The sequence below is a fragment of the Dermatophagoides farinae genome, chromosome 8, assembly GCF_024713945.1.
Source record: "Dermatophagoides farinae isolate YC_2012a chromosome 8, ASM2471394v1, whole genome shotgun sequence".
NCBI lineage: Eukaryota > Metazoa > Arthropoda > Arachnida > Sarcoptiformes > Pyroglyphidae > Dermatophagoides > Dermatophagoides farinae.
In genome coordinates this window covers 771,342-796,229 of record NC_134684.1, presented here as the reverse complement: position 1 = coordinate 796,229, position 24,888 = coordinate 771,342, and the positions used below count along the sequence as shown (strand labels likewise).

Sequence of the window (24,888 nt, the reverse complement as noted above, 5' to 3'; positions counted from 1 at the left end):
TCTTCATCATCCTTTTTTTTGTCTCTAGTCTTGTGATTTATCTATATATAAATATACACACATTACACGTTGCCAGCATCATATACAAACAGTGGAGAACAAAAAAAAAATTTAACAAAACGAAGAAGAAGAAGAAGAAAAAATGGCAAACTACATTTATCTCTGGTAAGATTAAATCTTTTTTTTTCTATTCATTCAATTTCAATTTCAATTCTTAGAATGAATGAATGAATGAGAAGGTTTCTGGAATCTTTGTCTCATCATTGTCGTCTAAGATGATGACGATGACGACAACGATCGAAATAAACGATTCAAACACAAACACACACACACAGAGAGACAAACACACAAATCTTGTTAAAATTGGCATATCTTTATTATGTGGAATGTGTACACTGAAAAAAAAATTCATTTCACAGATGAAAATGGATCAACAGCGACACACACACACACACAGAAAAAAAAATAAATCTGTGTGGTGTGAAAACAAAAAAAAATATTCAAAATGAATCGATCTATCAAATAAAATAAAACAAAAAACAAAAAAAAAAAATAAAAAATAAATCGATATTTAGATTCCGGAAAAAAAGTGATGACGAATGTTTATGAATATATCGACCTAAATAAATGGATAATTTTTTTTTCGGTTTCACTCTGAATAGTATCGGATTATCGGTAAAAGTGAAAGATGAAAAAATTTTCCGGAAATACTATCCTTGATGCGAATGAGGTTAATGATTTGTGTTTTTTTTTATTTTTTTTGCAATGAAAATGAAAAAATTATAAAAACATTATTCGGAGAAAAGAATATTCTCTAGAGAGAGATAGATAGATAGATATTGATATGGCAAAAGAGCAAAAATTGCATTAACCATGTTAAAGTAAAAAAAAAAACAACGACAACAACAACAAAGAATTTGCATAATTTCATTTTGGTTATAAAAAAAAATTTTTTTTGTACAAAAATTCATTCACACCATCAACGGTAGCGGTAGCGGCAGCGGAATTAATATGGTCTCATCGTGAATTGAAAATTCACTTAAAAAAAAATTTCATTATTCCTATTACACTGGTTGTAGTAGAAAAAATATGGAAACAGACGAACATCAGAATATATGATGATAATGATGGAAACAGAAAACAAAAAGAATTTAGTTCTCATAAAAACACACGTGAATCATGATGAAGAATTTTTTTTTCTCATATCCCAGTTCAAATGATGATGATAATAATCACTAATAGACAATGACGACGACGACGATGATGATTTTATTGATTTTGATGATTAGATTTAATGAACAAAGATCAATAGATGAACTTCTTCATTCTTGTTCTGTTTATTTGTTCCTATATTGGCAATCAATAATAATGAAAATAAATCTCGATATTTTAACAAATCGATCAAACAATCAATTGATGATGATAATCATCATCAACATCATCGTCGTCGTTTTTTTTTCTTCATAAAGATGATTTTCAATGTTATTTATGTTGTTCACTACTATATTACAATCAAATCAATGGTGAAATGGTTTTCTTTCAAAAGATTTTTTTTTTTTTTTTTGTTCAAACGAAAAATTAAATTCACAGCGGGACTAAACTAAATTGAACTTCAAACAATGGTACTAAATGTAGTACGACATTAAAATCACCAATAGTTAGAATCCCGATTGGCCGTAGATATACCATATTGACAAAGCAAAAAAAAAAAAAAAAAATGCCTCTCCATCACTAGCTTTATATGGCTCATTGATTTTGCATGGAAAGTTTAAATCTTAGATTAAGATTCAAAACAAGAGAAAGAAAGAGAGAGAGAGAATGATGAGAAAAACTTCAATCCAATTGATTAAAAATTTGACCGATCATTTTATTTTGGAACCAGAAAAAAAAGAAACCGTTATTTATGGCTTAAGAATTGGGATCAGTGAATGTGAATGTTTGTGTGTGTGTGTGTGTGTTGTTTTTTTAGTCGTTTAAGAAATGTTTTTTTTTTCGTTGTTTTCAATACAAATTTAATCAGAACAAAACTGATGATGATGAGACAATCTTTTAAATTACGTTCTGTGTGTGTCTGTGTGTTTTCGGTTATTACATTTTTTTTCCTTTACTTTTCTCTTTTCTTTTCATTCTTTTTTTTTCAGTCGTACCGACACAGACACAGACACAGACACACAATGGGCCCGCTTATCATAAGGACGATGTAAATGATTAATCTTTTTTTTTTTTTTTTTGGTTCCCGCCGGATCCAAGGGCCAATCTCATCATCATCATCATCATCATTGTTTCAGTGAAGAAAGAAAGAAAGCAAGCAACAACAACAACAGAAAAAAAATGAAACTAACCATTTTTGATAATATAGAAAAAAAATTGTGAAAAAAAAATAAAATTTTTTGACATTTTTTTCTTCCTTTACTGGTTGTGTGTGTGTGTGTGTGTGTGTACAATGTAATTTCCTTTGAAAAAAAAGTCGAAAACACACACACACACACACACAGACATGATTACAACCGATACTATCGATTATTATTATTATTATGAAACAAAACGGAAACAATGACGACAATTTATGGTGGCTTTTGTGTGTGTGTGTGTGTATGAGACAAGAAATACATTGTTAAAAAAAAGATATGTGTATGTGTGAGAAAATGATTGGCAATTTGTGTTTGTGCGTGTCCACTACCGACAAAAAAAACACCTACACTACCGATGATGATGCTAGAATCTTGTCGATTTTATTTTCAACTCCGGTACATGTGTTGATTGATTTATTTGAAATTATTGGCTGTTTTTTTTTCTTCTTCTTCACAAAATGAATGAATGAATAAATAAATGAATGAAACGGATATGGAAAATGAAAAAAAACGAAAAGAAATTGAATGATGGTGTGAAATGAATGAAACAACAACAAAAAAAAAGAAAAAAAAATCCCAATAGAATCATTGTCCATTTTTCATTTCTAAACATAAATCATCATTTTATTCATTCACTGCGTTTTGCGTTTTTTTTTTTGGCCATCTTCTAGAATCTAGATTCTTCTTCATAAACGAAAAAAAAAATTCAGCCGTTAATTGTTATCAGAGTCAAACAAAAGTTTGGTCTTTTTTTTCTTTGGAATTGTGGACAAACAGAAAAAAATAATCCACAAAAAAAGAGAGCCATTACATTTTAAATTGACCATAACATAGAATATTCAAAAAAGAAAACAGAATGAAAAAAAGTGGCAAATATTCTGTACAATAACAACTAGTCTTTTCTCGGAATTTTCTTTCATTTTTTCTCATTATTTTGAACAATATAAACATTTATATTCAATTGGCAATGGTCAAGATTTATGATGATGATGATGATCATGGTCATTATTTTTTTCGGACTATGCTCTGGTCTGTTTTTTTTCTTCATTTCATTCATCCAGATTTTTGGCTATTTACAAACTACATATTTATATTTATTTATTCCAAGTTCCTTCAACTTTCAGACAAACAAAAAAAAACAATTTTGATTCATATTAAAATTGCTACGAGTGTGTGTGTGTTCAATTTTTTTTTTTTTTTTTGGGGGGGGGATCACTCCGATTCAATTCAAAATTCATTTCATCAAAAATGTACCAAGATTTCACAAACAAATATGAATCAATTCCCTAAAGCTGATAATAATGCTGTTGTTGTCGTCGTCGTCGTCGTTGTTGTTGATGATTTATATACAACAGATAAAAAAAAATGAAACAGATGAGCCAAATGTTACCAAAATGATGTGAATTTGCAAATGAAATATTGGCCAACATATAAAAAACAACAACAACAACAACAAAAAAGAAATAAAATTACTATTGTCATTCATATGTCAGCCATAATCATTTCAATGCATCATCATCATCATCATCAACAAACAAACAATATCAATGGTCATTCATGATTCGTTGTTTTCTCTGCTCACATTATATTGAATAGGACTAAAACAAAACAAAAAAAAAAATGCACCAAGTGATTGACAATGAAAACGAGAAATGAATGAATGAAAAAAATGCCGACCATTTTCATTGTTGTTGAATTTGAAAATGAATCCATTGAATGTGTAATTGAAAACATTATTCGAATCAAACAAAACAAAACAAAAAAAAACATGAATTCATCATGAACATGCAAGAAGATTTATTTATTTTCATTTTTTTTCTGGTTTGCTTGGATCATCAGAATTTTTTTTTTTAATCCCAAAAAAAATCGATAGATAGTTCGTTGCTACTTCGTTGGTAAATTCGTAAAATTTTAAACAACAACAACAAAAAAAAATGGCCAGATGTTGTGTGTGAAATCCAACTTATCACAATCGATAGAGATGAACGAATCATCATCATCATCATCATATCGTATATATACGGGGGGTGGAAAAAAATGATTTATATTTCCAATCATACACCCAGCCACCCACGCACCAATGCAATCTTTTTCTTTTTTTTTGGAATGAAATAAAACAGAAAAACAATGTATATAAAAAAAAAATTCCATTTAAGAAATTATATAACATTGAAAAATGAATGAAGTAAAGAAAAAAAACTTTATGACAAATAAGTTATTTGGATGGACCTTGCTATATATAAAAAAAAATTGACCACCACCACCACCAAAGCATCAACTATGATCGACACGTTTATTGTCCAAGTGAAGCAGCATGTCGCTGCATTGCATAACCAACGAAAAACAAAAAAAAAAATACCAGTTAATACCATGTATGGGGAGAGAGAGAGAGAGATAGAGAAATATGCAATATATCACAAAATACCCAAAGACTACTGAAGTTAAGAGAAAAAAAATACAAACCATAACAGCAGCAACAACAACAACAACGACGATAATTCCAATGATAAATGATTCACAAACATCGAATGAATGAAGATGAAAAAGATGAAAATATAAAGATCGAAAAATAATCATCAAACAGGGTAAAAAAAATAGATCTATCTCAAAGATACTGATTTCCAATGATGAATTTTTTTTTCTGCAGAGAGAAAAAAGAATCACCAGACAATCATATCGTGAATTGAATCATGATGATTATGGTGAAGAATTGAACATTTCGATGCAAGAAAAAAAAACAGAAAAAAAGAAAAAAAGACGCAGCTGAAAATACAAACGCACACACACACACACTTGGAAGATAATTTGTGAATGGAACGAAAAAAAAAAATTTCCAATTTCATTTACCCCTTTAACAAATCAGAATTTGTTTTCTTGGGGCTGATGGAGGGGCTAGAGAATGGAACAAATAGATTAGATTCCTAGAATTATGAATTTTGGATGATTATGATTAATTTCATTTCATTGATAGTAATTATTCATCATCATCATACTCATTTGAACATTAAATCCTTTAACCCTGGCCAAATAGTAAATCATACTTTACTTAGTCAAAATTCTGTTATCAACAACAACAAAAAAACGACTTTATCAATGTGTGATCAAGGTAAAATATGGAGAAGAAGAAAATTCTTTATCGAAAAGAAATAAACTACCAGAATCTTATTTATTTATTTTCATCTTCATGGTTGAAAAAGCGAGGCTAACCGAATTTTTTTTGTTGTTGTTTTTTTCTTTCACGTTATTATTATCATCATCATCATGATGATAATAACGTTTTCGTGTGGTGGTGGTGATGATGGTAAAGTTTATTTCATTATTATCCGGTTATTCTCATTTCATGTGTGTGTGTGTGTGTGTGTATGCACTAAATCATTATTTAACCATAATCATCATAATCATTCATTTACATTCAAGATGGTGAAAAATTTTTTTTTCTTTGGAATTTTCCATTTTCATATCACATATAAAAAAAATATGAGAAAATTGCTGCCAAACAAATACAAAAAAAAACAAGTATGGCCAATGCGTGAGAAAGAGAATTTTTTTCCCCATTGTTCCATCATGATGATTTTGTTGTTGTTGTTGTTGTTGTTGTTTTTAGTGGTGGTCGTCGTTGCCGTGGTTTTTTTATTACCATTGACATTATCGTTAATCGCTGCATTTTACTTGATTTGAAATGATATGACAATCAAAAATTCTAAACAACACACTCATCATCAATGGGTTGAATGAAAAGTTTTTTTTTTGTCTTTCTTTCTTTCCAGCAGCAAGTTTAACCCAACCTCTTTTTTTCACAGATTTTCGAGCAACAACAACAATTTTACTCATTTTTTTTCTCTGTTCATCTTCATTTGATGCGTGACAATTGTTGTTGTTGTTGTTGTTACATGTTTCGGCTGTTTTTTTCTAGCTAAATGGCAATTTTCACATTTTGTCCATCCCTTTTTCATCATCTATATCGATCAATGGACAGACAATCTTTTTTTTCTACTTCAAAAAAAAATTTTTTGTTTTGTTTTCTTGTCTTTATTTAGTCTATATATAGATTGAAATGAACAACAGTCAAAATGAAAGTGAAAATGAAAACATGAACACGGAAAAAAAACAGAAAAAATCAATTTTCAAAGACAAAATGGACAGACATGAAAAAAAAACAACAGCCAAAAGAAAAAAAAAGTTTTCGAAAACATAACCAATGAAAAAAAAAAGAAAATTTCCCTGGAAAATTGACCCGAATAAATCATAGACTTTTGTCGATCCATGTTTTTTTTTTCATTTAAAATTTCCTTGTAATTGACATCTGCAAAGAAACAGGAATTTTTTTCTGAAAAAAAATCAAAATGAAAATCAAAATGTAACTTTTTTTTGGTGTCATCATCCAACAATTTCAATTGGTTTTTTTTTTGGATTGCGCCAAACAAAAAATTCACAATTTTCTCATCAACTTGATCATCATTGTTTTTGGTTGATTACAAGTAAATGCGGGGTAGTGGGCGGTGGCAACTGAGAGAGAGAGAGAGAGAGTGAAATCAAAATTCATTTCCTTTTTATAATCATCATTGTCTGTTGAAGTGTGAGTGTGAAAATATTTTATTCGCGACCAGAATTTTGAATTAGTTAGAAATTATATTCTTTTGCCCACAAACAGACACACACACGAATTGTTTCTTTTACATCGTCATCATCAAAAGAGAAATAAAAAAATCATAATGAAAATTGTATCGTTCACTGTTTTATTCTTTATTTCACTGGTCAGCCACTCTACAAGACAACAAAATGTGAAAATGATTACCATGGATATATGATGATGATGATGATTTGTACATGACCGTGATTAATTTATTTCATTTTTTTTTCTCTTCATTCTTGGAATAGACAATAGACAAATTGATGATGATGATGATGAAATGGAAACATTTACAATGATCATCATCAAAACAATGCAATGGGAATCAAGAATTTTATATTATTCTTGTTTGCATGCGCGTGAGAGAAAAAAAAATAATAACAAAAGTTAATGATACATACGTAAGTGATTCACAACAACAACAAAAACAAAAATAAAGACAAAACCGCAGCTAAAACAATAATAATGATGATGATGATAAACGTTATTAAGAATAAGATTTTTTTAAATGAACAAAAAAGCTAAATTATGGCTGAAAAAATAAGATTACGACCACCGAAAAAATGAACGAATGGAACAACAACAACAAAAAAAATCATTGTGGTGAAGCTGACTTTTGATTTTTTTTGTGTCTGTGTCTGTAAAATCAGCGGTCGAGTGGAAAATTCTTTTTTTTTTTTTTTTGATTTTAATGACAAACAACGCCAATTCCTGTTATTGTCATATTCTATTTTTTTCTGGTAAAGTGGATGATGATGATGATGATGATAATGATTGGTTATCTTTCATCGAGTGTGGTAAACAATATCAACTGATGATATAACCATTTAATATTTTGCCAATAGTGATTTCACAGTGTGTCCACCAAAGTCAAAAAAAAAAAAAAAAAAAGATTTATTGTTGCATATTACAATTTTCTTGTAATTTATCATTTGTTTTTTTTTCTCTCATCCATTGAAAATATTCATATTTCAACCAATGAACAATGCAATAAACAAATGAAAATGAAAAAAACTTGATCAACAACAACAACAAACTAAACACCGAAAAAATTACAATGATACACACACTATGTGGAAAATAGACGATCACGTTTATGAAGATTAAACAAACGAAGAAACAAAAAAATCATTAGGATTCTGTTTTTTCTGTGTTGTGCAAATAGACACATTTTTTTTTTGGTCATCGACAACAATTAGAATTATCCAAAGAAAAAAAACGAGATTTTATCATGATGACCTTGCACTTTTTGATTTGGTTTTTTTTTCGATAAAGTAGAAATAGAAAGAGTGTGTGGTTGATTGGAAATTCTCGAAAATTTTTGTCATTGTTACCAGAGCTGTTAATTAATTGAATTTTTATCAATCAATACAAAAAAGTATGAAAAACAGAGTTTTTTTTTGTCGAATTTGCCATTGAAAATATTTTTTGATTTTTTTTTTCTATAAAATTCGTTCGTATAGACAAGTTTGTGTAGTGTGTGTGTGTGTGTGTGTGGTAGTCAGCCATCAATTATGATCAGAACGAGAACAAAAGTGTTACGAAAATTGACAAAATTTCAAATGATAAAAAAATCAACACCACAATCAATTGTGAAAAATAATGAAAAATATGAAAAAGAAATGATGAAATCATCATCAATGACGATGAAATTTATACCCATATCCGATACAGATACACCAAGTCGTCATATTTGTTGCCGTTGTAAACATCAACGTATTGTACATAATGGTGTTGGTAGTAAAAAAATACAATTACAAACAACAGCAACACGTAAAGATGAAGAAATTATACAATCAATAAATGATGGTAAAATTACATTGCATTCATTTCTATTATTATCACCACATATTCAAGGTAGAATTCGTCGTGAATGGTTAAGACGTAATAATAGAAATATAGCAGCTACCGTTGATGCTGCTGCTGCTGATGGCGATGACGATGATGATGATGATAATGATGGAATTTCACCGTTAATAGCATCAAATCGATCAAAATCATCAACAAATATGATGATGACCAATAAATTAAAATTCCAAAAAATGTTGAACCTACTTGAAGATCATGATTCTCCTATCACCACCAGCACCGCTACCACCACCACCATCAACAACAACAACAACAAAACATGCAAGAAAAATTCGTTAGAAAAAACTATAAAAACACGAATTCCAATCTGTAAATCTAGAGTTTCGAGACCACCGATGATGATTAAGACAAAACATCAATCGATTAATGATGATCAAATTCAAAGTAAAAAAATCAAACCAAAATTGACTATTACAAAGAAAATTATTCCAAAGCATTCATATAATCTACGATGTATTGCTTCAAGGGCCCCTACCGCCAACAAAAACGATAATAGCAGCAGCATTACAAATGCCGATTGCCGTTTACCAATTGTAAAGACAAAATATCAACGATCCACTGTCAAACTTCCGAATATAATGACTAGAATTAAAGTAAAAAACACGAACAATCACAATACACATACATCAACAAAAATGGCAACTACACGGCCAATTGTTACACGTGCCAAAACAAAGACGGCAACAGCACTTTTAAAACGAATTAAAACACGAATATTATGGTGATGTTGTGTGTGTGTGTGGGCGTGTGTGGGTATATTCTTGTATGATGTTGTTGCATAAAAATCTTTTCAATTTTTTTTTGTTCGTTTTTAACAATTTCAATAAATTGTCTTAATGAGTTTCGCGTTTTATTGTTTTTAAAGCCATTATTTGACGTAGTAATGAGTGTGTGTGTGTATCATTTAGATGGAGAAAAACATTGTTAAAAAATGAAACTCTACGAAAATGATTCGTCTGTTTTGACGACGGGTACAGTACACACACTCTCTCTTACTGGTACTTCCGTACTTCCGCTTTTTTTCGTTTCATTTCCAAGTATTTCTGGCCATGTTGGCGTTTACCAAGAAAAAATCACAGAAAAAAAACCAACCAATATTGTAGGAGTAGTAGTGGGTAATAGGGTGGGGGCAGTAATGATAAGGCAATAATGATGAATCAAAATAAAAAAAAACGAAAACAAACAAACAAACTCCAAAAAAAAAATCCATTTCATCTTAACGACAGCAAAAAAAAATTTTTTTCTTTGGTCATCTCTGCTTCCATCATCATCATTTATAGGCAAGTGAACCATAAACAGACACGATAAAGTGGTTTTTCACTACAATCCTCTCATCATCATCATCATCATCATCATCAATAGTCTAAGATTGTATCTTCATTTTGTTGTTGATGTTGTTTGAATGAAATTCTTGGAATCAAAAAAAAAATTCTGGATTCCAACCGGAATCTAAAAGACCAGAAAAAAAATCAACACAACAACAACAACGAAAACGAGAACAAAGAAGCAAAAAAACACGCATTTTTCTTCATCTTTTCAGAGAGATAAAAAGAAATGTATGGGTGTGTATGTTATTGGAATTGAGAATCCAAAAAAAAATTCTGTAAAACACCCACACACATATATTCCAGAAAAAAAAGAAGCCCTAAAGGAAATGTAATTTCAACAAACAAACAAAAAAAAAACAATCAAATAAATGTGTGTATGTATGAGTGTGATACAAGCCTTTTCATCTTCTTCTTCTGGTTTATGAATGAATGAATGAATGAATGAGAATGGCAAAAGAAAAACAAATCAACGAATGAATGGCCTTAATTAATTATCATCATCATCAAAAGAAAAAATTCTTTGTTGATGATGAAACATTGAGAGGAGTAGTAGTCTTAATGATGAAAAAGAGCTACGAGTGAATTAATTATCAAACACAAACACACACACACACACACTGAGAGACGATGAAAGGCAATTTATATATTAGCTATCGGAAACAAAACAAAAAGAGATAGACAGTATGACAAAACTCTTTTTTCGTAGCTGGTCGATAGAGGTGACACAGTAGATATAAAAGTTATTCTGTCGAGTGTGTGTGTGTGATAAATGATCCAACACATCAAGTGTGTACAACACACACACACACACTTAATGATACACAGATAGTGTGTCTTGTTGTGTTTTTTATTATCAAAAAAAAAAAAAAAAAAATTAAAAATTCATGCATTACACAACATACAAGATTTTTTTTCTGGTGTTTGTCGAGGTTAACAAAAAAAAAAAAAAAAAAAAACATCGGTAAGGTCGACATATACACATCTTGTGGATAATTTAACAGCTATTTGATTATTCTCTGGAATAAAAAAAAACAAAAGTTTCACAGAAACTTTCATCATCATCATCATCATCAAAAACAAATCTCCAAGGAGAGATCATCATCTTTGTGAAATCATCATCATGGAAAGAAGAAGAAAAAGACAGAGAGATGATTATCATCATCATGATCATGTAAATTTCCAGTGTGTGCGAGAGTGTGTGTTGAATAAAGAAAAGAAAACGAAATTGAAAATGATGGTGAAAAAAAAATTATCCAGTACCGTGTGTGTTTATTCTGTTGGAAAATGAAATGAAAAACAAGAAAAAAAATGAATTATTTGAAATTAAATCATTGAATTTCGTTTCATTTTTGTTATTGAGAAACAAGACACATTGATCAAATATGGATGTGTGTGTGTGTGTGTGGAAATAGTGAACAGAATGCGATAGAAAAGAGGACTACTATTTGCACGTCATCAGAATATATATAAAACAATTATCAAATGCTAAAAGACATGGATCATTAACTTTTTTTGGGTTTTTTTCGGTTTTTTTTTTTTTGGTTCAGATTTGAGATGATGAGAAAAAAAACAAACATTTTTTTTTGCTACTAACAAGCGATTGGTGTAATTCTGATGTTTGTGATGACCACCACCACCACTAGCACCAGAAACGGAATGAAAATGAATTGCTTTGATGTGAAAATGTCGTCGAGAGAGAGAGAGAGAAAAGAGAAGAGAATAACGAAAATCAAAATGAAATGAACGGGAAAACAAAACAAAAAAACAACAACAAAAAATCTAATGGGGCCACCATTCTATGGAAAAAAAATCAATAATGAAAATTATTGAAGCGTAAATAGAAAACAAAAAAAATTTCAAAAATTAAAAATCCACACATTGACCGATCAAAAAAAAAAAAAAAAATGAAAGTCATTATGTATCCAGGACAGTTTGATGATTACATATATCAAACGACAACAGCAGATTTTCAATGATTCAAAGCAAACATCGACGGTGACGACGACGAAAACTTGATAAAAAAAAACAATTGAATTGAAATGAAAAGAGAGAGAGAGAAAAAATCCAATAATTCACCAGTAAATACGGGTAAAACAAAAACAAAAAAACAAAAGAAAAGCAAAAAAGTTTTCTTCATTATGATTTTCATTTACGTTTTTTTTGAAATTTATCATCATCGTTGTTGTTGTTGTTACTGTTGAAAATGTAATTAAATTTTCCAATACTTTTGAGTTGTTTTTTTTTCTTTCAACAAAAAAGAAAATGAAATGAAACTCAAATTGTTGTCGTTGTTGTTGTTGTGTTGAATTCGAATTTTTAAGAATTTTCTTTTGTAAAATAAAAAACAAAAATGGTAGTGGACCGCTCGAACGCAATTAAAGTCGCCATTTTTTTCTTCTATCACGTTTTAAACAACAACAACAACAACAACAACAACCATAGCAAGTGATGGATGAGTTTTTTCTTTTTACTGTTCTTCTTCCTTTTCATCAACGAGGAAAAAATAAACTTTTTACAAACGGAAAACACACACACACACACACGCACACATTTAGTTGCAAAACATTGACATGAACAATGTTCGATGGACAATGATTTTATATATAATAGATGTGTGTAAAAGCAAAAAAATTTAAATCACAATCAAATGTGAATGACAATGGAATATATATTCAAATATATGTTCAATAATAAGATGGAAATGGAAATCACACACACACAAAAACAGCCAGAGAGAGAGAAAGTTCAATCAACTTGCATTTTTTTGACCAAAACAAAAAACAAAAGATAATCATAATCATCCACCCACGCCTGTGATACTATGACAATGATAGAAATAAACAAAAAAAACATGAAATAAAATGAAATGTAATTGGACATTTAGAGATACAAATTTTCAATCATTTAAATGCATGTGTTGTATATATATGGAGAATCAAACAATAAAAAAAAACATCTGCATTTATTGATTCAGAAACAAACAAATGATGGTGATCATAATGATGATGATGATGATGATGATGATGATGGTCAACAAATGAAAAGATTCACTGGAAACATTTGAAACAATGATAAGAAAAATCATCAAATTAGATATTCAAAAATTGACCACATGACCGTATTTGATTGTGACCTTTTTTTTGCCATTTGAAATAATGAATAAATGGAATTAAACCAAAAAGAAAATTCATAAATCCGTTGATGCTTATTGAAATGCGTGCGTATACAAGCTACACTATGGAAGAATAGATTACAGAATTTTGCCAGTTATTTTTTTTCACTTTCCACCATTGGTTTTCATTCAAAAAAAAAAATAAATAAATAATCGATTTCACATCATTATTATTTTCCATTCTCTATTTATTCATTCATTCATTCATTCATCGTTTAAGGGCAAGAGAAAAAAAAATTGCGCCATTTTTTTCGCTTCCCAGTCCATTCAAGCAATTCTTTTGTTTGGCCTTTTTGTGTGTGAGGGAAAGAGTGAGTGAAAAAAAAAAATATTAAGATGGTGAATAAATGAGTGTGAGAGCGAAAAGGAAAAAGGAAAAGAAAATGTAAACGATCATCATCAAGCAGCTACTACTGCTAACTGGTTATATATTGATGATGATGATGATGATTAGTTGAAAATTGAAAATTTTCACTTTTTTCTCCATTTTCATCATCATCTTTTATTTTGTGAAAAAATTTCCTTGGTTCATGCACATTGTAGATTCTATTTTTTTTCTTTCAAATTCACCAATATCATGTCAATAACATTTTCACATCAACGTCATCAATACTGTTTTCGTCAATTCGATAGATTCCTTTTGGGTAAATAACAAGAAATATCAAATATTCAATAATTCAACCGATTTTTTCATTGTTTTACTTATTTCGGTATGTGTCTGTGTTTGTGCGTGCGTATGGATTTGACAATATGAAATATAATTTTGTTCCATAAAAAAATTGAACCAAAAATGATTGAATGTCGTTTTTTGAATTTGACAATTTTTTTTCATCCATTTTTTAGTTTAGTTTAGTTTTTTCTTTCGACAAAAAAAATAGGCATTTTTTGTTGCGGTTATATAGTGGTGAGTGGAGGGCGTTTTATTTTTGTTGTTGTTGTTTAGCATCAAGATTCGAAAGCTCAATCAAGAACTTTTGAAGAACTAACAAACACACATGCAGTCGATTTTCAAAAAAAATGACAACGACACCGAATAAAAAAATAAACGAATCAGCATCATCATGATCATCATAACTCGTACATTTGATGATGGTTGATGTCGATGATGATGATGATGATGATGAATTGAGTAGGCAGGGAGAAAGATAGGGGAAAAAACAACATAACCACACACACACACACAAAGAAACAAGAATCGATAAAAAAAAGTTGAAATTCAAGACTTGATCGACAATTCAAATCACATACACACACACACAGCCGAATAGAATTGAGTTATATTCCATGCATTTTATTGTTCAATGATTCGTTCGATTGAAAGTTTTATTTTTTTTATTATTATTATTGTCGATAACCATGATGATGATCACAAATCAAGTATATTTGATCATATGATGACACCCACCATGAAAATAAAATAAAACGAAAAAGTGGGAGTGGATGGGGTGTGGTAACGCCAACAACAGCAACAACAACAACAAAAAAAATAGATGTATATTGGATTGATTGAATGAATCAATCAAATTGAATGGAAATTGAAAATTTTCTTTACTTATCTTGTTTCTAGATTCTAGATTTCTTCTTCTTTTCGGCGAGAAATTCAGATCAAAAAAAAAAAAAAAAAAAAAAACACACGACACGATGTGACAATATCCAATACCTTTACTTTTGAATGATGATGATGAGAGAAAAAAAATCATTTCAGAATCCACACAGGAATGGCAATAAATTGATTTTCATCTATTCATTTTCCACTTGCTCGAGTTTTAACAAGAATTTTTTTTTTACAAGCACGGCATGCGTTATTCCAGTCATTTGAGGCTTTGTCTTTTATTTGCTGCTTTTATTGTCGTTACGGCATTCTTGTGTTGTTTTTTTTTTGTTTTCATCATTTCAACTTTGATTAAAAATTATGATGATGATGATGATTATTTGATTATTCTCGGATGAAATGATGCGGCTGTTTTCTTTTTCTTAGCTAGTGGATGTGTTTTTTTTGTCATTCATTCATTCATTCACTTGCAAACAAACAAACAAACAAGCAAAAAAAATGTGCACAAAACAAGATAATTTTTTTTCAATTTTTCATTTATTTATAAATCCAAAAGTTTGAATCAAAAGCAAAAAAAAAGAAAAAAAAATTCTTGTTATCTAAAATGAACCAAACAAAAAAAAAGAAAGTAAAAAAAAAATGAATTCATCGAACACTGAAAATTTTTTTCCTGTTGAATGAATAATAACAACGCGAACAACGGCCAAAAAAAAAAAAAAAAAAACAAATACAAATAGAAAACGATTCAAACATGAAAATCGAGTCTCACCCAGTGTGTGTGTGTTTGAGTTCTGGGCGTGTGTGTGTGTGAAAATCATCACCAAAGAATTGTGTATCACACACACACAATCACTTGAGATTCCAGAAGAAAAAAAAATTCTTCTTGTTACGATGATCAAGATATATCCAAGAAAGAGAGTTAAAGTGAAAAACTATTATCAAATAAAACGATGCTATATGTGAATCAAGTGTATTTTATGAATTCTTTATGCTGCTGTTGTTGTTGTTGTTGTTATTATTGGTATTTGATCAATGATTAATTGTGTCAACTTGTGTGTGTGTGTATGTGTGTTTAAATAAAAAACTATAAACAACAACTGACTAGCTTTCTCTCTCTCTATTTCATTTATACAAAGACTTTCACAACAACAACAACAACAACAACAAGCACAAATAACCAAACAAATTGGATATTTTAGTATCAAGAATTTTTGTTTTTAATCATCAATTTACACACACACACACAAAGATAGATAGATATATTCAGATTATACTTACTGACAAAATGAACAAAATTACAAACAACAACAACAAAAAAAACTAATTGGACTTTATTCGCTCGATTAGATTTTTTTTTTCCTCACTTTATATTCTTTTTCTTTTTTCTTCCCACGCACACCCAATACACCCAATACACACACACACACTGTATTTGTTTTGTATGCGTGGTGTGTGTGTGTGTGTGTTTTATGTATTTTTCTCTCGTTTTTTTTTTGTTAGAAAAAAAAAGTTTTCATTTACACGAATAACAAGAAAAAAAGTGATCACGATGAATAGTGGAATCCGTATTTTTTTTTTTTTTTTTTTTGGTTGAGCCTTTTTTTATTTTAATCTTTGTGAACAAAAAAAAAACATGAATTTTTGTTTTTTTTCAAGAATTTAGTTTGAAAAAAATTCGCATTAATTAAAGTGAGAATGAAATGGTGGAATAAACAAAACAAAAACAAAAAAAAAATAGGCTAAATACACACACAGACAGATGAAATGTGCTCTTCACTGCAATGCATTTTTTGTTTTGTTTTGTTACTTCATTAAAATGGTCAAATTTTTTTTTTTACATTTCTTGCAAGTTTAACTTTTCACACATAAACCTCGATATATAAATAATGAATAAAATGGAATCGACCATTTGAAACACAACGATGCCCAAAGGCTACTATTTATTATTTATTATTGTCATAATAAAATGCCGAAAAAAAAACTAGCAACAAATGATGATGAAATATCCACAAAATGACAAATATCCAAAAAAAAACGTACGTGTGTTTGCAGCAATAGGTAAACAAAAAATATTCAGTTTGGTTTTTCAGCCAATTAGATATTATTTTTTTTTCGGTTGTTTGCGGATCCGGAAATAGATTGAAACACAATCGACACACACACACATACATAAAATATGTGCGTGGGAGTAAGGAAACACGAACACACACATAAATGACATGACAATTTTTCAGAATTTTTTTTCATTCATCCATTTTACCAATGAATGAATGAAAAAAAACCACACCAAATGAATTGGAAAAAAAGAAGAAGAAGAAGAACACGAACAACAAGCTTGCACATTTTGGTATTTTGTTGATATATTTGTTCCCATATTCCATCATTCTGATTCTGTGATTCTGTTTTTTTTTTCACCAAAGAAACGAATAAACAAAAACGGAAATTTGTTTTTTTTTCTTCTAGTTGCCAATGCATATTCAATGTTATTTTGAATTTTCTATTTTTGTGTTTTTTTTGCTTGCTTGCTTCTGTAGTTGCTTTTTTTCCATTGAAGTTATTAATGATGCCAATTTAAATATATTGAAATAAAAAGAACGAGCGAGAGAGAGAGAAAAAAAAACGGTGAATACAATGTGAATTTCATTTCATTTCATTCGATACACTTGTGATGAATAACGGATGTCTTTCGTTCGTTCGTCGTAGTCGTCGTTGTAGTATCAACCGCATTAAATGGAAAAAAAGGATCATCATCATCATTATCGAAGGCCCCCCCCAAAAAAAAAGAAAGAAAGAATATAATGCAAACAAACAGTAGTTTTTTTCTTCAAATAAATAATGATGTTGTTGTTGGTGGTGTTTTTTTTTCTGTCATGTTTGTTGTTATGCATACCGATGATGATGATGATGATTATGTTTGCAAAATATTCGAGTGTATGTATGTTTCACACTGAAAAAGTTTCAATTTCACTTTCACTTTCATTTGTTTTCTTTAGGATGATTGAATGGAAAACAAGAAAAAAATTTTTTTTTTTTTTGTTGATATTAAAATCATTTGATTTGATCTTTTAGTTTTTGAACTATGGTGGCAGTGGTGGTGGTGTGTGTAGGTTTTTTTTTAATTTTTTTAAATCTCTCTCTCTGTGTCCGTAAGAAAAACAAGAAATTATGTCATCACCGAAACAAAAAAAATTGAGCATATGTGTGAAAAAGATGCACCTGTTTTTCGGTGTGTTTGTTTGTTTCACAAAATCAAATTCATTGGACTGGAAATGTTAAATGAAAATGACCACCACCACCACCACCACCAGTAGCAGTAGCAGTAGCAGTAAAAGTGTTTGCTTAGATTTTTTTTTTTTGGTTCATTATAATTAAAATTTTTTTTTTTTTTTTTGGAAATTTAAAAAACATCTGGATTTTTGTCATCGCTCAGTTTTTTGAATGTAAAATTTAAATTGAAAAAAAAATTCAACAAACAACCGACATAGAGATCTACATCCACATTAGATCATCAAATGTTTATTCACATGTAAACACAACAAATGTGTGTGTGTGTGTGATGGAAAAGAAAATGCATCATCATCATCATCATCATCATCATTGGTTGATGATGATAACAGAATGTATTTGAAGGCCAAAAAAAAATAAATCTACTATACTATGACGCTTGTTTGTGAGTAACTGCGAGTTTTACACACGCCAAGTGCTTGCACTGTGTACTAGCACTGTGTATTAACTTGGCATTTAATGCGGCGAAGCTGAGCCGGCCATTCCTACTTATTTTCAGTACAAACATAACTATTTTGTATGAGCTACTCAGTGTGTGTTGTGTGTGTGTGTCTGAGCATGCGGGAAAACTTTTGAATGCCGCTGAACAGTTCTTCCAGCTCAGAAGTAGAAGCCTCTTCTAAAGAAACGCATTCTGTGGTATGTAGCTTTGACAAATATTTTTTTCATTGTTCTAGCTCAGCACACGTTGCTGCAGCTTTTGCATCCGATAGATGGTGCAATTATTCAATAGAACATAGAAAGAGTTCGAATTCGAATTTAGATAGTTCATTTTGTGTGCCTGTGTGAGTGTGTATTTGATGATGAAATCATTTTTGATGATTTTGATAAAAAATATTCAATCTTTTTCGAATTTTCGAACTATTTTTTTTTTATTTTGATTGATTTGATTTCCAACACACGTGTTGTTTTACAATATCACATCACATTTTCGTTTGTTTGTTTTGTTTCGTTTGTTTCATTTTCGTTTGTTTCGTTTTTTTTTTGATTTTGATTTGATTTGATTTCCAACACGTGTGATTTTCGATTTTTTTTACTGATTTTCTATTTGTTTGTTTGTGTTCAGTTTAAAACTGATTTTTTTTTTGTTTGATTGTGTTCAATTTGTGTTCAAACATCATCATCATCATCATCGTTTTCCTTAGCCTTTTCGTTTGACGATAATACATACAGAAAAAAATGCCAAACGAACAAGAAAGAGCACGTAGGCGTGAGTATATGCGTGCTTATCGCGCCAACCAAAGTGATTCTGTTACAAGAATCAGGCGTATTGCCCACGCGGCTAATGTGGCTGAAACTCGAGCAAGTGAAAGCCAGGAAGAGACCCGACGACGACTTCAGTCTAGCCAAGTAAGAATGAGAGTTCTTAGAGCCAATGTTGATGTCACTCGGGTGACTCACGACAATTATCGTGACGCAGATGTTTCCATCCATTATATTGGAGAAATGAATAAGCAATGCAACAAATGCAATGCTTATCTTTTTCCGGGGGAAACATCAAACAGTTGCTGTCACAACGGCAAAGTGCAGCCGCAACGATTCGTTGGTTATCCGGATTTTTTGAAAGATTTATTCACAAATCGTGAAAATCCAAATTTTGTAAATTTCAAAAAACACATAATCAACTACAATGCTTCCTTGAGTTTTGCCTCAATTGGAATGCGTCATGATGAATCGTTGCGTGGCACACGTGGAGTTCAAGCAATCAAATGCCATGGAATGACATATCATTTAATGGCTCACCTCCACCCTGAACAAACACAAGATCGGGCTTATGCTCAGATATTTGTTTATGCGCCCGAAGAGGCTGCAGAACGTCGATTGGAGCATCCAGCTAATTCTGATCTTGAAAGAGCTTTGTTGGTTCAAATTCACGATTTTCTGGCCCAGAATAATCCTTATGCGATCCAATTCAAAGCTTTTAATGATGCTCTTAATGAATCAGGAGCAGAATCTATGAACATGAGTCTGATTTTCAAACGAAATGTCAGACGTATAAACCGAAATGATCCACACCCCGGACGTTATAATGCACCGGTAGCGAGTGAGATCGCTTTCATTTACCAATCTGACCCAGATGGTTTGCCACAAATTCAACGTGACTTTGTTGTCTATCCTCGAACCCCGGCCGGACAAGCAAGCACGTTCAGAATTCATTATCTAAGCAAACATCTGAATCCAATGTGTTACGTCCTTTTCTATCCAAACGGCGAAGAAGGATGGTCGCCAATACCAGGACAACGCATCAATTTGGATGAATTAAACGAACCAGCGAGAGACAGAAATGTCACTCAGCTTCAGTTTTATTCAAGCCAACTCTTTAAGAGACCAAACATTTATAACCCGATTCTTGATGGTGGTAGACTGTTCCATGTTTGGGTTATAGACAAGTTTCTCAATGTAGAAACCAGTCGTTTGGATTGGCACAGAAAAAACCAAGCCCAACTTCGAGTAGACCAATACAGAGGTCTAATGGATGCTTTGGAAAGTGAAGCCAATGAAGTAGAAGGACGACTTGGAAGAGTTGTTATTCTCGCTTCCTCTTTTGAAGGTAGTGCTCGAAATATGAACGAGCATTATCATGACGCTATGGCTATTGTTGCAAAGTATGGTTTCCCAGAATTATTCATAACCATGACTGCAAACACAGAATGGCCTGAAATTATCGAAAATTTGCATCAAAATCAAACTGCTTTTGAAAGACCAGATTTGATTGATAGAGTTTTTAAAAAAAAACTCAATCATTTGATGGAAATTATATACAAAAAGGGATATTTCGGTAGATGTCAAGCCTATGTCTATACGATTGAATACCAAAAACGTGGATTGCCACATGCCCACATTATTGTTTGGTTAATAGATGGGGATAAACTTGACACACCGGAAAAGATTGACCGATACATTTCGGCTCAAATCCCACCTGACAATCCAGATTATGAATTTGTCAGGGAAATTGTGCTGAAGCATATGGTACATACCTGTATGCCCAATCGTTGTCTCAATGAAGACGGCGAATGTAATAGAAAATTTCCAAAGCCCTTTGAGGCTGAAACAGTGATTGAAAACGACGGTTATCCGAGATACCGTCGGGAGCACGCCCCATCAGTTGTGTACAATGGCAAAACAATCGACAACAGTATGATTGTGCCACATAATCTTTATCTCCTAAAAACTTTTCAGTGTCATATCAACGCTGAAATAGTTCGCACAATTAAAGCTGTGGCTTATCTTTTTAAATATATTTTCAAAGGTAACGACCGAGCCCATGTTCGTGTGACCACGGATGGAGAGAACGAGATTGTACATGACGAAGTACGCAACTATATTGATAGTCGCTACACTGCTGCATGTGAAGCTATTTGGAGATTGTTAGAATTTCCTATGCACGATAAGTCTCATGCAGTATATCGACTTCCGGTGAACTTGCCCCAAGAACAACCGGTGTATTTTAATGAAGACGATGACGCTGAACAAATCCGTCGTCTTTGTGAAAGAGCTGCTCGAACTGATAACATGTTGACAGCTTTTTTCAAACTCAATGCACAAGATTCAAATGCAAATGAGTTTCTTTATACCGAACTTTGTGAGCACTACGTTTGGAATAAGCGCAGCAAAAAGTGGGAACCACGACAGCGCCACGTTCCAATAATTTCTCGAATATATTATGTAAGTGCTCGCGAATCTGATCGATTCTATCTTCGGTTATTGCTTCAAAATGTCAAAGGTCCAAAAAGTTTTGAAGACCTTAGAACTGTCAATGGCCAGGTTTGTGCTACCTTCAAGGAAGCCGCCATCTTAAGAGGTTTAGTGGCCAATGACAGTGAATGGATAGAATGTCTCACTGAAGCAAGTGTGTACAATCTTCCAAAGCAAATGCGTCAACTCTACGCGCAGATTTGCATTTACAATAACCCAGCGGATCCAAAAGATCTTTTTGAAAATTTCAAAGAATTCATGATTGGAGACTTTCTCTATCAGGATGAAGATCGAAATGTGACACGAGCTGAAAATTTAGCAAAACAACATATTTATCGTCTGTTTGCTATTCAAGGATACTCAGCCGACTTTCTAGGCCCTGTCAGTTATGGTCAAAATGACCAAATAGACATTGAATACGAAACTAGATATGCTGAAGAAACTATCCCACTTCTCAATGAAAAACAACGAGAGTTTTTCGATGAAATTAGTGGACAACTATCAAACCCACGGCTACATGAAAAAAATAGTCGATTCTATTTTTTGGACGGCCCCGGAGGTTCGGGAAAGACTTTCACTTATCTTGCAATTATATCGTATGCAAGAAGTCGAGGTTTTTCGGTAGCGGCTTTCGCTACCACCGGAATCGCCGCTGATTTGCTTCCTGGCGGAAGAACAGTTCACAGCGGTTTTAAGATTCCAATAAGACTTACATCCACCGATCGATCAACAATGACGGCCAATCAATATCAAGCAAGACAGGTGATCATTCCCGCTGATTTATTGATCATTGATGAGGTCTCTATGATGTCGATTCATGTGATCAACATAATTGACTTATTGCTCAAAGATCTCATGCAGTCGCAAGAAGTTTTTGGTGGTAAATTAATCATCTTTGGGGGAGATTTTCGTCAAATATCTCCGATTGTTCCCAGAGGAATTTGTGTTTCTTCTGCAGACTTGAGCATTAAGAAGTCACCGCTTTGGATATATGCAAAACGGTTTAGTCTTAGCACCAATATGAGATCAGCCAATTTTGCTGAATACAATGAATGGCTTCTTAAATTGGGCAACGGTACACTTCGAGCTGAATCATCTCGAATCACAGATCCAGAATACTTCCGTGTTCCAGATCAATTTTTAGTTAATAGCGTTGACGAGCTAACAACTGAAATCTATGGTGCTGGACTTGATCCAGCTTATCAAGATCAGGCAGAGGAAATGGCCAAAAAGGTCATTCTCACCACCACCAATGATTTAGCACATTTTTTCAATACAAAAATATCAAACTCACTCATTGGTGAGAATACAATTTATTACAGCATTGACAATATTGCGGAAAACCACAGCGGTTTGCAATTCAATGTTGAGTGTCTTCATGCGATGAACCCGCAAGGTTATCCTAGACACAAACTGGAATTAAAAGTTGGATCCATTATAATGTTGATCCGCAATGTTGAACCACAAAGCGGTTTGCTTAATGGTACACGTTTAGTTGTCACACAACTAAAAAGACGCACCATTAAAGCTCGCATATTGACAGGAACGCACAAAAACACGGAGGCTCTGATTCCTCGGATCATTTTCCAACAAAATGATCAAGATCCCGAGCTGCCATTCAAATTGGTGCGTAGACAATTTCCTGTCGTGTTGGCTTTTGCCCTGACAATTAATAAATCTCAAGGGCAATCTTTCGAAAAAGTAGGTGTATATCTTCCCACACCAGTATTCCAACATGGAATGATGTATGTGGCTCTTTCCCGATGCAAAAATCCAAATAATCTTAAGATTTTTGTCGAGGAAATTGAGGAAAAGCAAGGTGCTATTTTGCTGACGGTCAACAACGATCGCAGCATCTACACCAAAAATATCGTATTCCGCCAACTTATCGATATCGATGAACAATAATAAGTATGCTGTTTGATATCGATAAGTTGATGTTGGATTTACGTAACATTTAAAAAGGTGTCAGGTACAATTCATGGCTGACCCTGCGGTACCAAACAGAAAGCCGGAAGCAAAACGTCGTGCATACAAATCCACCGTCAGGCACAAAGCACGAAGCGTTAAAATTGACACCTTTGGCTGGATACCAAGCAGGGGGGCGGCGCAGCCGCCACACCTGCGGGTATCCAGTTATATTGACCGTCAAGGATTGATACCTTTGGCTGGATACCAAGCAGGGGGGGCGGCGCAGCCGCCACACCTGCGGGTATCCAGCTATATTGACCGTCAAGGATTGATACCTTTGACTGGATACCAAGCAGGGGGGGCGGCGCAGCCGCCACCCCTGCGGGTATCCAGTTATATTGACCGTCAAGGAGTCAGCCCCGCAGGGCCAGACCAGGACAGGCGCGAAGCGCCTGTTCTCGGGCTGGTTACTCATTAATGTCTGTGTGTCATTCATTCGATGAACAACAACCGCATAACAACAACAACAACAACAAAGACAATTTGATCATTGTCCTGTTGTTGTTGTTGTTGTTGTTATTGTTTTTCTGTGGCAATAAATGCTGATGAGTTGGCGAAAAAAATTTTTTTCTCTCTCTCTCTCTCTCACAAAATTACCAATACAAATCTAGTCGATATAGTTATTGTATATACATTGGGGCATCGAAATCGAATTCTTGAACTTTTTCACATAAATAAGATAATTCCCATTGGAGTAACTTAGCAGAGAAGTTTAGAGAGAGAAGGACAAATTGTAATAAAGAATTCTGTAGTTTTTTTTCAATTCTACATTTTGACCATTCTTCGATCGATTTGAAAAAAAAAAAAATTTTTTTTTCTGTTCTGTAATGAATAAAGTTCATCATCATCGGTATAATAAAAAAATGTTCGACTATTTCTATAGAAAAAAACTCAACCTTTTTTCCAGAAAAAAAGAAAAAAATTTTCTTGTAAATTTTTTTTTTGAAACGGTCACACATCATGACATGAATTTTGAATCGTAAAAATTTCTCAATTTGATTCAAAAGCTAGAAAAAATAAAGAGAGTAAGCGAG

General features: G+C 32.0%; 3 protein-coding genes across 4 annotated transcripts in view; 2 read left to right on the top strand and 1 right to left on the bottom strand.

Moving 5' to 3' along the window:
• The window catches only part of LOC124495766 (uncharacterized), a 45,048-nt gene that overhangs the window by 17,593 nt on the left and 2,567 nt on the right, over nucleotides 1-24,888 (bottom strand). The window lies entirely within an intron of this gene.
• LOC124495440 (uncharacterized) lies at nucleotides 8,421-9,575 on the top strand. Its single transcript, XM_047058820.2, has one exon. The coding sequence runs from the start codon at nucleotides 8,496-8,498 to the stop codon at nucleotides 9,573-9,575; it is 1,080 nt and encodes a 359-aa protein (XP_046914776.2). The 5' UTR covers nucleotides 8,421-8,495.
• On the top strand, nucleotides 19,174-24,258 carry LOC142597769 (uncharacterized). The gene has a single exon (XM_075733639.1). It carries the CDS (start codon nucleotides 19,367-19,369, stop codon nucleotides 23,789-23,791), a length of 4,425 nt encoding a protein of 1,474 aa, XP_075589754.1. The 5' UTR covers nucleotides 19,174-19,366; the 3' UTR covers nucleotides 23,792-24,258.

What these genes read in the sequence shown, in the direction of transcription:
- LOC124495440 (XM_047058820.2), top strand. Translation starts at nt 8,496, where the DNA reads ATGATCAGAACGAGAACAAAAGTGTTACGAAAATTGACAAAATTTCAA.
- LOC142597769 (XM_075733639.1), top strand. Translation starts at nt 19,367, where the DNA reads ATGCCAAACGAACAAGAAAGAGCACGTAGGCGTGAGTATATGCGTGCT.